At 33.1% G+C, this 13888-nt stretch overlaps 1 protein-coding gene across 8 annotated transcripts in view; it reads right to left on the bottom strand.

Moving 5' to 3' along the window:
• Positions 1 to 774: 774 nt before the first annotated feature.
• The window catches only part of LOC106787167 (zeta-sarcoglycan), a 193423-nt gene continuing 180309 nt past the window's right edge, over positions 775 to 13888 (bottom strand). For all 8 annotated transcript variants that reach the window (XM_014749287.1, XM_014749290.1, XM_014749288.1 and 5 more), the window contains 3 exons: positions 3942 to 4131; positions 2772 to 2964; positions 775 to 2644 (listed from right to left, as the gene is read on the bottom strand). In XM_014749287.1, coding sequence (XP_014604773.1) covers positions 2188 to 2644; positions 2772 to 2964; positions 3942 to 4131 — 840 coding nt within the window. In that variant the 3' untranslated portion in view covers positions 775 to 2187. The remainder of the gene's footprint in view (positions 2645 to 2771; positions 2965 to 3941; positions 4132 to 13888) is intronic.

The following is a 13888-nucleotide window of genomic DNA, read 5'->3' as shown; positions in this document are numbered from 1 at the left end:
CACCCCCTGCTTTTAGATTCAACACAGAATACGACTTTTATTTTTATCCGTAGTTGTTTCGCATATTGTTTTTCCTACATTTTCTTCATTTCCCTCTTCTATCCTCTCGACCCAATCTCCCTCTCTCCCCCACTCCCCCAATCCTCCCCTGCCCGATGCAATTTTAATCTCGAATTTCGAGAAAATTATCCTACCGTCGGAATCGTTTACTGCGACCACTGCACGAGATTGCATCTCTGTTATACCTATCGTTACGTGTACAAGAGTATCTCGAAAATAGGCCATTTCATTTTCACGAAATATCATATACTTGTTTTTCGGATTAAAAAATTATCGGACCTGGAAATAACTTTTCTCAATTTACTGCTATTTTCTTTTTTTTTTTTTGCTTTTTTTCTGCACGATATAATTCGCAATAAAGAATGAATACTAATTGAAATGAAAAATCAGTCAGGTGCCTTAGGCCATTTGTTTACTCGTTGAAATTTTGCAATTGAATTATCTTCCAATCTAAATGTTATTATTATCATTTCATAAACATTTTCATAGAATTAACTTAAGTTATTATTGTTTTTACGATCTTATTACGTATTGCAATTATGTGCAACATTAGAAGTAACCCAAGACGTGTTTTATCTTAAAACTCTCCTACATTTATCTGTATTTACTTACTGTATGATGTGTTGGTTGTCCAATAGCAAACGTTAATTGTCCCCGTACACGAGATTAACCTGAATTTGAAAGAAATAGTGAAAGGCACTTGGCGACGATTAATAATAATAGTAACAATAACGATTTTATTGCCACATACATAAATAGATGGACATGGCCGACGTACAGCGTACAAGCTGGATCGCATCCTGATCCTTTTACAATAACTACATTTTGTCTTCACATTTCCTTCCAGGTTTATCAGAAAACGCGATCGAAAATAAATCAATTCTTGAATATAATATAAGATTTTACCACTAATTCCTATTACAAATTGGGCATTGTATTAGCTCATTCAAAGATAGATTCTTTTTTATTTTATTTTAATAATCTTTGCTCTAAAAAACAAAAAAGAAGATTATATTCTTAATAATATATATTAATAATATCAAAGAGAGAATAATAACTTTATCATTAATGCATAATAAAAATGTGTTAGACCGTTTCTTTTCGTTCTCATAATTATCGTCGCACAATATACATAATAACAAAAGTATAGACGTAGAAAAAAACGAGCTTGAAGCTAAGAGAAGAAGATATTTAAAAGAAAAGAAAATGATGTAAGATAAAAAAAAGGAAAAAATTATGACGAAGGAAAGCGGATAGACGAGGAGCTGGAGATTTGTTTGTTATTTAATGATGCATCTGATGTCTAAACGGTAACCGCATGTTACGCGTTTTCACTGATATACAAGATATACATCGCGGGGTAGCGTCAGCAACAATGCTACATACACATAGATGTCCGCAGAACCCTAGGAAATCCTTATCATCATAATCATCATCATCATAATCATCATCATCGTCATCGTCTTTAGCATAATCGTCGTCGTCGTCGTCTTCGTCTTCGTAGTCGTAGTCATAGTCGTTATAGTCGTCATAGTTGATCAAGTTTCCGCGCAAGTCACCAAGCACACATACACACACACACACACACACACACGACTCACCCGACCTACTCCGTGGGTGTACGCGGACTCATACTCTACAAAGGGTATAATATACAATGTGCGATCAAAATGGAACAAATCGAGGAAGCGTTTGAACGCACACATACACACACAAACACACATCACTCATCCAACTCATCCACCCACCCACCCACCTACTAACACCCAAGTGACTCTCTCATTTCCGCTACGTAGAAAATGTCAGTTTGAGCAAATATCAACTTGTCGGGATTATTAATAATTCAATCGCTTCATCGACTAGTTCAATTCGTTTGATACTCTTGCAATGATTTCCAAAAAAGGCCTCTCGTCGTCTAATCCTCCACCTGATATGGTGGTCAGATATCACGGCTTATATTTACTTCCGAGCGTGCGTGTGTTTTTCTTGTATTTTTTGTTTTTTTTTTTTTGTTTCATTCGTACAAGACGAATATCTTAAGCCGGACAAACGGTCGTTTCCATTTTCATTTTCCTTTAGTTTGATGAAAATCTTTTTTTATTTCGATGACACCATCCCCAGGACGCATTAGCAAACGGATTTGTCCGCTTGACAGATACCCTCCGGTCTGGCAAGAAAGAGCTTCCCGTTAGCACAGGCACACAGTTGATAAATGCTCGTCTCTCTTTGATTTTGATGAATCGAGGACCTGGAAGACCGCTGCTGCTGTTGCTGTTGTTGTTGGTGTTGTTCTTGTTTCTGTTCTTGTTCTTTTTCTTGTGGTTGCTGTTGTTGCAATTGCAGTTGCAGTTGTGGTTGTTGTTGTTGTTGTTGTTGTTGTGTCTCCCTCGAGGATCTTCCTTGAACAGTTACAGCTGTTTTTAGACCTTTCAAGAAGACGGATTTGGAATCGAGTCTTATTGCACCGTGTACGCTCTGAACTTTCAAGTCGGTCAAACAGGACGCTGAAATTTCGTTTGCCCAGGATTCCAATACCACTCGTTGCGGGGCGCTGATTTTTATTGACCTCGTTGCGGATTCCAATCTAAAATAAAGGATAAAAAAAAGATATAACAAATAGAGAACAATTGATTTATTTTATTTGTCCATTATTTTTTGGTTGTTGTTTATAAGATTGATTTATATTTATGATGAAGGATCGATAGAATTACCTGAGACCCCGGCCAGATTCTCCTCTAACTAATGGTGTCTGTACGCTACCCTGGAAAACGGCACCACCATCACCGGTTACTTTTAACATGTCTGCTCCTACCAATACTTGTTCTCTATTGGCTGAAAACAATACTCCTCCTCGTGGATCGGTTATTCGGAAGCCCTTTGAAATGCAATCGAACCGGTCCTCACCTGAAATCATGTCAGAAGTGTTAAACATGTTCCATCTTTGTTAAAAAGTATTGGGTACTCTAAACACCATAATATTTTTTTCAAAACTTTTAGGAATAGGACTCTTGACTTATAATACATACACGTATAGTTTTGGATTATCCTAATTTTACAGAAAATTTGGAGCATGGGGTAAAATACGCGGCGCGTTTTTAGTATGTTAATATTTCGTATATTTACATTTACGGTTCTTTCATTTAACGAGATAAAACTTTTCATTTCATTTTATTTTATTTTTCATAAACACTTTGACTCGCTGAGCGACAATTTACAAAAAATATACCTCCATTGCAAAAAGTTATATGTAAATATCTTAACTCTTTGAAGCTTGCAATTAAAATATATATATATATAAATAATACCTCGTGTTAAAAAGCATGCAACGTTAGTTCTTACCAAAATAGTAACAAAGAATGTTTATTTTAATTATCAAGAAAAATTTACAATTAACGCGCGTCGAATGAATGAAATGAATAAAAATAAAAGAAAAAAAGAAAGAAAGAAATAAGAAAATTAAATGCAAACTAGTTACGAGTAATTTTAATTTTTACACGAACCGGTATAAGAAAATATTTTTTAACACTTGGAACACAGAGTATCATAATTAAATGAAAGAATTAAATGAAACGTACTTTATTTACGTTCCAAATAATATTAAAAATAATAATACTATCGAATAGAACGTGAATAATACAAATTTTCATTTACAAAATATATAATAAAATAAAAATAAAAAATAAATCACATAACCATATTATTTTATTTCATAGAAAATTTTAATATTTTCATTGTCACAACATTGAAGACAAAAGTAATTAATTAATCCATAGCTCCAAATTGAAATTTCTAAATATAGATAACGTTAAATATTAATGATTCAAATTTGCATAAATAATATTTATAAATAATAAATATACGTATCATTATTTTTAACTTACCAACGGTTAATCTCGCTAACAATCGACCATCATGCGACCTAGCCGTGGCCGTAAAATTGCTCCAGGATTCCAGTACCAGATTTTCACCTTTTCGAGACTTAAGGTTTGAGGCCACGAGGGTGTCTAGAATAGCGGCCTGACCTCTTAGCTCAATCCCCCCGGGCACCACTTTTAGCGAGCCGATACCCTCCTGAAAGAAGAGGAAATGACTGTCAGTGAAAGAAACGGACTATCGAACTTTTCTTCGGGACGAAAACGTCGATAAAAATCTTTTACCATTCTCATCTTCCTCTTTCTACCCACCAACCCTTCCCCATTACCCCCCTGTCCCTTCTCTTTCTATCGATATCCGCTATTTTCTTTGCGGAACGTTCGCATTGTACGCGTATTATGCACGCAAAAGCGAAAAGAAAAGAAAATAAAATAAAAGAAAAAAGATAGTGGGAGGGTAGAGGAATAAAAATAAAATATTTTCAATTCGAAATAAAGAATTGCATCGCGTGATAATGTCAAGTATGTATCTTGTATAATAAAATGGTCTAGCATTTGGTATTCCTAGAGCTTTGTAAGCATGCAATAGCTATCTGCCTCTTATCGTTCTCGAACCTTTCAATAATAAATCCAGTGATGAGCCACGTGCACCCTATACGCTGTAGGGGGTCTCTATTGTGTCTACGCTGGCACCCACCACCACTACAACCACCACCATTACTACCACACCACAACTACACCACCACCAGCAGCATCAGTACCGCTATTACTATTGCTACCGCCACCGTCGTTTGAAATATCTCGTGTAATATTGGAAAATCGGCGTAGGCAGAATTTTATTTCCACGAGGTTCGTCTACCTCCAGAGATCGTTGAATATAGATCGAAAAAAAAAAAAAAGAAAAAAAAATACGTATACGAGAGAGAGAGAGAGAGAGAGAGAGAGAGAGAGAGTTGAAAAACCTATCGTTTATTTAATCTTTGATCCTAACTCCTGAAAGGCCAAATTTATCTTCTTATTTTCTTTTTTTTTTCAATATATATATATTTAGTTCTGTCGATTATTGAAAATTTAATCTGGTTTATTTGAAAATAAAACGTAGAGTATTTTCGTGTTCGATCGTAAATTTATATTTTTTGTTTTGATACTCTTTAATGATTTTTTTTATCTTCATCCGATTTGATTGATTTCCAATGATTGCTGGGATACGATCAAAGTAGAATCTATTTGTTATTGCTGTGGAAGAAAAGAAAGAAGTTTTAAACGCGCGGTTCGTTGGGTAGTAGCCAAAACCTACGATAAATCTAAAACTTCCAACTAATTTTCCTCCAAGGGGTTGAGTTTAGGGGCGGCGGCGGCAGTATGGCGGGGGGGGATAGGAGGGGCAGAGGGAGAGAGGTTGGTTATGCGAGTTCAACGTGCAACGACACACGTTGATTTCAGTTCACAGCGTTGATGAATTTTTAATGGCAAGGAAAACGTGCAAGAACTCGTTAAAATGAATTGCGTAATCGTTTCGACTTAAGCTAACGTCATAGAAAACGTCTTTTTAAAGTGCTAAACTCGAAAGGGTTTGCTTTCAGTGTACTTTGAAATCTTCAAAAGAGAGGGGAAATGAAATAGAGATCGGTAGTCGTATTATTTATTTTTTTTCTTTCTTTCATTCTTTACTATACTTTACTTTACTTTACTTTCTTTTTGTTGTATTGTTGTTGTTGTTCTGTTGTGTTCTGTTGTGTTGTGTTGTGTTGTGTTGTGCTGTGCTGTGCTGTGCTGTTGTATGTTGCAGCAGATACTCTTTCAAAAGCAGCACCCAACTTCGATCCGATTGAACGTCATTGTGGTCGCAGAAGGTTTTCATAGTAATGCCAATAGATTAGCCAAATCGTTTGGAAAACGATACGATCATTGTACCTTCTATTTAAACGTAAACGTAAACGTTAACATCGATAACGTTTCAGGAATATGATTACTCGTAGTATCGGAGATAACGTTTTATCTCTCTCTCTCTGCTTATATATATATATATTCTATTTTTAATTTTTTTCTTACCTATTGTTAAGCTTATATTGCAACGTGACCTGCATTCAATATATTAAAGATTTTTTCTTACACCTTTTATTTCATTTATTTTTTGCAATATATTATACTTATATAAAATATCATTTATATAAAAGTAAAGTTTTAATATGCGATATGATATTGTATTTTTCATGCACGCGTGGGTGTTTTTTGTTTTATTATTTCAATATTTAAAAAATCTATACGAAAATGAGTAAAATATAATATATGTATAAAAAAGAAATGTGTAAAAAAAAGACAGGCGATGGCGAAAATCAGATACTTTATTTTATTTAAACAGTCCCGACACACTTTGACTGTTACCAACAGATGAGTCGGAATAGAATCAATCGTGATATAATTAAACGTTTAAAATATCAAACGACCTCTATCGTAGGATATCGCATAAAAACTTAATAAAAAACCATGCAATTTTTTGTTTCTTTTTTCCATGTACATGGTGTATTTTATAACAGTACGCTAATATGAAATTTTAATCGTTTCGGGATTATAGGAAAACTAAAACGTTATTCTTTCTTTTTTAATTTGTACTTTTTTTTCTTCTTCTTCTTTTTTCCTATAGAGTTCATTTTTCTTTTTCCTCTCACTCGTTTTCATCCATCCAGACGATAATAGATTATTCATCCGTGAAAAAAAAAAGAGAGAATGATGTACGTATCTGACGATGAATAAAGATCCTAAACTCTCGTAATAAGATTAATAACTATGACCGGGTATTATTCGTATAACGTCAAAGTGTGTTCGAAGTATTGTTAAATTAAAAGTAACATTTTTATGGTCAATGAAAATTCCTTCCCATGGGTATATATAATCTATTAATATACTTTTACCGTTAGATTATTCGACGTGACCGATGATTAATGTATTTCACCCGTTTTTTTTCTACTTTTATAATAATAATAATATAATCATTTCGAAGTATCTCTAAGTTTGATTTGCTTAGAAGCATTTTCGATTTAACGATAAAAAGAAAACGTTTCTCTTTTCTTTTTTTTTTTCTTCTTATTTCTCGTATTTCTCATAATACAATTTTCACGATTCGAATATAATTTAAATTCGTCATAGAGCATTGGAACATCCTGACGATCGTTTAAATTATTCCTATTCTGTAGTACTCGAAGAATATTTCTCGTGTTCCTCTTGGTGATCGATTTAAATTTATTACCTGCGCGCGTATCTATCGTCTACAGGTTAGTTCAAATTAAATTTTACTATATGTTTTCTCTTTATTTTAATTACCTGTTACTCACTTTGTATAAAACTACTAATAAAATACTTGAATCCCATTAAACACAAATATTTCAACTTATTTATTTACAGATAACTGTCACTTAAACCAAATATCTATTCCACATACTCAAATTAATATATAAATAATATAAACCAAGCTTTGATAAAAAAAAGAAAATATTTCAAACACCTGTGTCATTCACAATTCGATGAGAAAATTATACTAATCTTATCTCTCCCAAAAAAGAAAAAGAAAAGAAACTACGAATCATCCTTTCTAACCCTACAACGAAAAAAAAATCACTTATAAAAATACATAAATTCTTTTTTATTATTACAAATTGGTCTATAACGAATAAAAAATAAAACAAACACACACACACACACAGACACACTCACAAAACAAATTCAATATACATATAAATATCTAGAAGAAAAAAACAATTTGATAACACTTGATATGAACGATCCTGTACGTATGCATATACACCATACATATATATACATCCGCATCAATATACCTAGATATTATAATACACGAATAGATATGTATATTCAGAGGAGTCCGGTGTGGTGCAAGGTTGTCGTTGGTGGCACGGGCATTGCTCCAATTTCACCCCTTCGATATCACCAGAAATGCGGAAACACGATTCGACGGTGAAGCATACGTGTAGGAGGAGCTCCTAACTTCCCCCTCTCTCTCTCTCTCTCTCACTCACTCACACTATCTCACTCTTTCTATTTCAGGATGTAGAGGACGTAATGAAATCCAAATAACACCACCCACCCCCCTCTTTCAACCCCTTCTTCCCTTCACTCTCACCTACGCTTTTACCCTTTTCCCCCTAACTACCCCCGTCGACCTACCCTCTTTCCCTGTTTCTACCTTCTACCGTTGGCCCCTGCTACTACCCCATGATACTACCCCCTACAAGCGTATATCATCGTAACGACGCCCCCGGACGTTAGTCGGCTGCTCGCCGTCCATAAATTAATACAAAGCGCGTTATTTACAAGGATTATAAGAGCATTTCGTTTTCACGCCCTAGCCCTTACGATAGATCCTAGATAGGTAGGCCGCTTAACTACTTTTAACTATTCTTTTCTTTTGTTTTATTTATCCTACATCTAGATAATATGTTTATGCATTTTTATTCGTGAATTAATCTTATCTTAGAATATTCTCTGTATTTAACATTTGTTTTTTGTTCAATCGATAGACAATTAGTATGATTCTAACAAGTTTGTTTAATGATATATATATAAATAAATAAATAAATTTAATAAATATATATTATATATATAGTCTTTAAAGAATTTTTTAATTATTCATGGTAATTTTCTGAAAAATTAAAACAAAAAACAAAACGGGATTATAATACAAAAAAAATGACACTTTAATCTTAACCAAAGTAAAGATTTTTCTAATTATTGTCATTATTACATGCGTAAGAAGAATAGAAAAAGAAAGAGAGTGAGAAAAGGGAGAAGGTGAAAGAATAGTCTTATCAAGAATAGAAATGTAAAAGCATGCGCGAACTACTACTACAAGGGTAGGAAAGGGTTTTCGCAGGAAAGTACGACACGTTGGATGCTCGTTTAACCGCGCGTGTTTTCTACGTGTGCTGTGCTTACACGGTCAGATACCTGAATGCAAAAGCAAGCATACCCTTGCGTACTGCTAATTACACGTATGTATGCATGCGGTACGTAGACCGATGCTAATGTACCTACCTACCTACCTACCTACCTATCTACCTACCAACCTACCTCACGTAATTATCCTGAGCTGGACGAAACTCGCCCAACTCTCCTAGTGACTAAGGTAATCTGACTCAAAACGTACTGTCATCACCCTACGGAAAACGATCTCCCACCTTCTTCATCACACACCACATACAAATATACAACCCATATCCTTTGCCTTACCATCAACATCATCATCTTTATTCCCTTTAAACCCTGGAGTATTCTAATTTCGTCTTGTTTCAACGAGTTTTCTAACTTCTTACATGGATTATTGATCAGATCGATTTTAGATATAAAATAAAAATCGCGACAATACGATATTTTTACAAATGTTTCTTCTTTCAAACGAATACACGAAGTGTATCAATATTTTCTGTTGTTTATCTGTGAACTGCTTTTTTAATTGTTTTTTTAAGACGAGTGTTCAATATTTTAGAATTGATGATCATTTTAATCGAACATTTATTTCTATGTTAAATAATTCAAATTGTTGAAAAAAGAAAATTAGAAATTAATTATACAATTAAAAAACGAGATTTTAATTAATTGTACATTTCTAAACTAAATAATACTTTAATATATTGTACTTTATATCAAATACACATTTGTTTTAACGTTCCTGTGCAGTGATGATTTCGGGAGATCAAATTTTCATCGAAAAATATATCACATAGAAATTATTTAATAATCGAAGTATTTTAAAAAGAATGTAATGTTTAAACCAGTACATATATGTTAAAACAAGCTGAAATATTAAGAGAGTGCATTAGAGTATTAAAATAATTATCAATTAATCGAAGGAACTGCATATTGTTGTTTAAAAGTACAGAGTATATGATCGGAGTACCGTCCTCTTCGAAATCCACCTTGAGACTGGCACTTTCTCTTCTATGTAATTACTTTTATTAAAACTTGTTTATCTGACTTTCCGAACGTTGCACATGTGCATAAAATCAATAATCCACCTAATCAATCAAATTTAAGATTATAACGTTACGATTTCAGCATTTTTATCATTTTTATATAATTATTTTAATGCTCCTGCGCAGTGATGACTTCGAGGGTAAAATTTTCCTGTAATATTATGTTGTCCCATAAGTTCTTTCCGTACCACGCTATGTATAACTTCAAGATGGTTATGTTTGTAGACATGCTGACTTATCTAATGTCCATTTATGGTATCGATTTTAATCGTTTAACAGTTTTTTCAAATAATATCGTCTATTGAAGTTCCATAAAAAAAAAAACAGGAATGAACTTATAGAACAACCTAATATAACACACACACAAATAATAAATCAAACAAGATTCCTTTTAGTGTGTGAATCCGGGGATATTATAAAATAAAATAAAATAAAATAAATAGAAAACTAAAAAACGAAATAGAATAATAATAATAAGAAAAAAAAAAAAAGAAAGAAAATGGCAGGACTTGCAACGAGCTCATTCATCGCAGATAGATCTCTTAAAAAAAATAACGAGCTGGCTGGTGACGGGACTGGCGTCACTAGCGGCTACTGTTTTTTCTTCTCTTATTTATAACATACACTTTTATCATTCTTTATATATATATATATAGAAAAAATGTATATAATGATATATATATATATATTTGTGCTAATGGTAACAATTATATAAAGCCGACTAGAAGAGTCAGCGTGCCCGAAGGGCATCATTAATGTCTCCGAGTCTGATTTTCTCTTATAACGTTGCACTCCTTCCTACTTTTCTATCCTCCTTCATCTTTTCCCCTTCTCATTCCTTCATCTTTTCCCCCTTTTCTTTCGTTTCTTTTTTTTTTCTCTTCTTTTTTTTTTTTTTTCTATACGTCATCTCATCCAACTCCTAACTTTATCCTTCGTATTGCCACTCTCGTCCGTTCATGGGACAATAATTTATCGTACGTTTCGTTCTCTAATTACTTTTTACCATCTTCTATCTCGCGTTAACTCAAAACGACGAATGACGATGATAGTATTGGTGGTGGTGGTGTTAATGGTGTTAGTGATGATGGTGATGGTGGTAGGTAAACAAAAAAAAAAAAAAAAGGGAACTTTTCTTTTTTTTCTTCCCCCTTACGCGCGAGTTTTGTATTTTTCACGTCGGTTGCTTAATTACAGCCGTAAAAGTGAAAAGGCTAAAAAGCGAGAATTAACCCAATGCAACACAAATGCAACCGAAGTTATTTTACAATTAAATACCAACAAAATATATAACATTAGAGATTGTATGGGTAAATATTTGTTATATATATATATATATATATATATAATAATGAGATTTAGTTTAAAGTTAAGCTGGGGATGTGTCACGGTTAATAAATGGATGGGGTTGACCAATTTGGAATAAAAACAAAAAAACAAAAACCACGTGCCGTTAACGTACAGAAAAGTGTTAAGTTAAGTATGAGAAAATGAAAAAAAAAAGTTTAATAAAATAAAAAAGTAATAAAAAAGTAATAAAAAAGTCGTATATAGAAAAGGGTTAAAAAAAAACAAAAATAAAAGAAGAAGATTTTTCTTATTAAATCGTTATAGTAAATCTTAGCTGTTGGTGTTAGATGAAAATGTGGTTTAAGAGAAACAACCGAACCCTGGTTCTATATATGTACGTCCAATCCTGCTAGATATAATCTCGCTGGAAACAATAAACTTGACTTTCTTCGTGTCTCGGAAAACGAGCATGAACAAGAGAGAGAGAGTGAGAAAGGGTGAGAGAGGGTGAGAAAGGGTGAGGAAGAGTGTGAAGGAAAGGGGCCTATATGTACTAAGCTACTATCACTATACTGCTTACTATATGCTCAAAATTCATGGACCCGTACGTGCTATATTACGCTCGCACTTGGTGGCTAGGTGTTATAATGGATATCCTTTAATACCATACCTGCCGTACATTTGTACAAGAAGGAAAGAGAGAGACAGTATGAGAACTTGCGTTAGTATGCATATATTATAATACTTGTAGAAAATTATTGCCCGTATGCGTGGGGTTGTATGGCTTGACCATACTACGTAAACTATACTCCATAAAACAATCAAGTTCTTGTCTATGAGAGTTTCTTATATAGTTTTTATATTCAACAAAAAAATAATTATTAATTATTTATTATATTAAATTGTGTCAATAGATATAGAGTAATTGAAAAAAATTTTTGAATTATTGAAAATTAACATTTAAGTATTATACAATATTAGAAATTTTTGTGTTCATTTTTACATCTAATGAGTAAAAAATGAATCTCTCGAACACCATATTTATTATACATTTGTAAGAACTTTTGTAAATGAAAAAAAAAAATCAACGATGATTTATTTTCCAATCGCATTTTATAATATTAAAAAACTATCATTTAGCTATACACGCGCGTTGTGAGATAAAAACATCGATTATCCATAAGATTCATTTGATCGTTCGTTGATATTATTATAGTCATGTGATACGCGGAGAATGCTACGGTCTTTAATAACGAATACCCTTCTACTATGGTTTTAATTAATGCCATCATAGGGCGATCCTTTAATCGAGAAAATGATTTAATTTCGTCGAGATATTGCTCCAAGCGAGTTTGAAGTAACGCAGGGGGTTGAAAGAAGAGAGAGAGAGAGAGAGACAGGAAGAAGAAAGATAGATAAAGCAAGAATAAGGGATGGGAAGGGTTGGAGGGGGGGAGGAGTAAAGGAAGCTTCGAAGATAGAATGGTATAGAATAGTAAAGGGTGAGATAGGTCGGTGGAAAAAGAAGAAGAAGAAGAAGAAGAAAAAAAAGAAGAATAAAAAAAAAAAAAGAAAGAAAGAAGGGAGGACGAGACACTCATCAAATATGAATGGATGGAAAAGAATGGTGGATGAAGGCGAAGAGAAGCACGGACGACATAAAATATTTGCTGGCTCGCGGAATGCATTCCAACCTCCTACAACCCCCTCCACCACCCTACTCCTCAACCTACTCCTTCCCTTCCCTTCCCTTCTTCTTCTTCTTTTTTATTTTATTTTTTCTTTTTTTTCTTTATTCTTTTTTTCTTTTCTCTTTATACTCCACCCTCCTACACCCCCTTCATCTTTTTCTTCTTCTTATTCTACCTTTTTATTCTTTTCACGCGACCAAGAAAGATACCTTGCTTAAGATGGGACTATTCGACTATATATATACTATACTATACTATAGTAAACTGTAAACTAGAGGCATGTTTTTGCAAACGAAAAGCAATAAAAGTAATAAAAAGAGCGACATTTTATTTCCAACAATTTTTTAGCACCGATAATTATGAATTTTATTCAACTATGGTATTTACGAATATGTTTTATTTGTAATTTTGGTTATTGATTTTTTGATAATTATGGTGTTGGTTGTTGTTGAAGGATGTAAAATTAACGATACTACTAATCGAAACGATAGAAAATTTATAGTGATCGATATATTACGATTAGAAATAAATAAAAGATAAATAATAAGATTGTACAACAATCCTTTTTTCTACTTTTATTGTTTCTTTTGTATGAATTTAAGTTGAATTTAATCGTGCTACAAAATTTGATCGAATTGAAAGTAAAAGGAAAATAAAAAAGATAAGATATAATTATTTTGATATTTTTCTTATCTCTAACGCAGCGCAATTCATTGATTTTCTCGAAAAGTACCGTCCCATTATCGAATTTATTCGAAATCGAAAGAAACTTTCGCGATTCGGCGCAATGATCCTTCGATGGTAGCTAAATTCGTTGAAAATTGAGTATCAATCCGTAAGTAAGAAGTCTACGAGCAGCCAAGTATATCCCATGGGAAATGTAAGCTTCCCCCTTCCCCCCTCACTCTCTCTCTTTCTCTCTCTTTTTCCAGTTTCTTTTTTCTACTCTTCTTTCTCCACTTATCTTTCCCCAACCTATATTTTTCGAAAA

The sequence above is a fragment of the Polistes canadensis genome, unplaced genomic scaffold, assembly GCF_001313835.1.
Source record: "Polistes canadensis isolate GaletaPanama2010 unplaced genomic scaffold, ASM131383v1 scaffold_94, whole genome shotgun sequence".
Classification (NCBI taxonomy): Eukaryota; Metazoa; Arthropoda; class Insecta; order Hymenoptera; family Vespidae; genus Polistes; species Polistes canadensis.
Note: the sequence above shows the minus strand (reverse complement) of the source record. Positions and strands in the feature narration are given on the sequence as shown.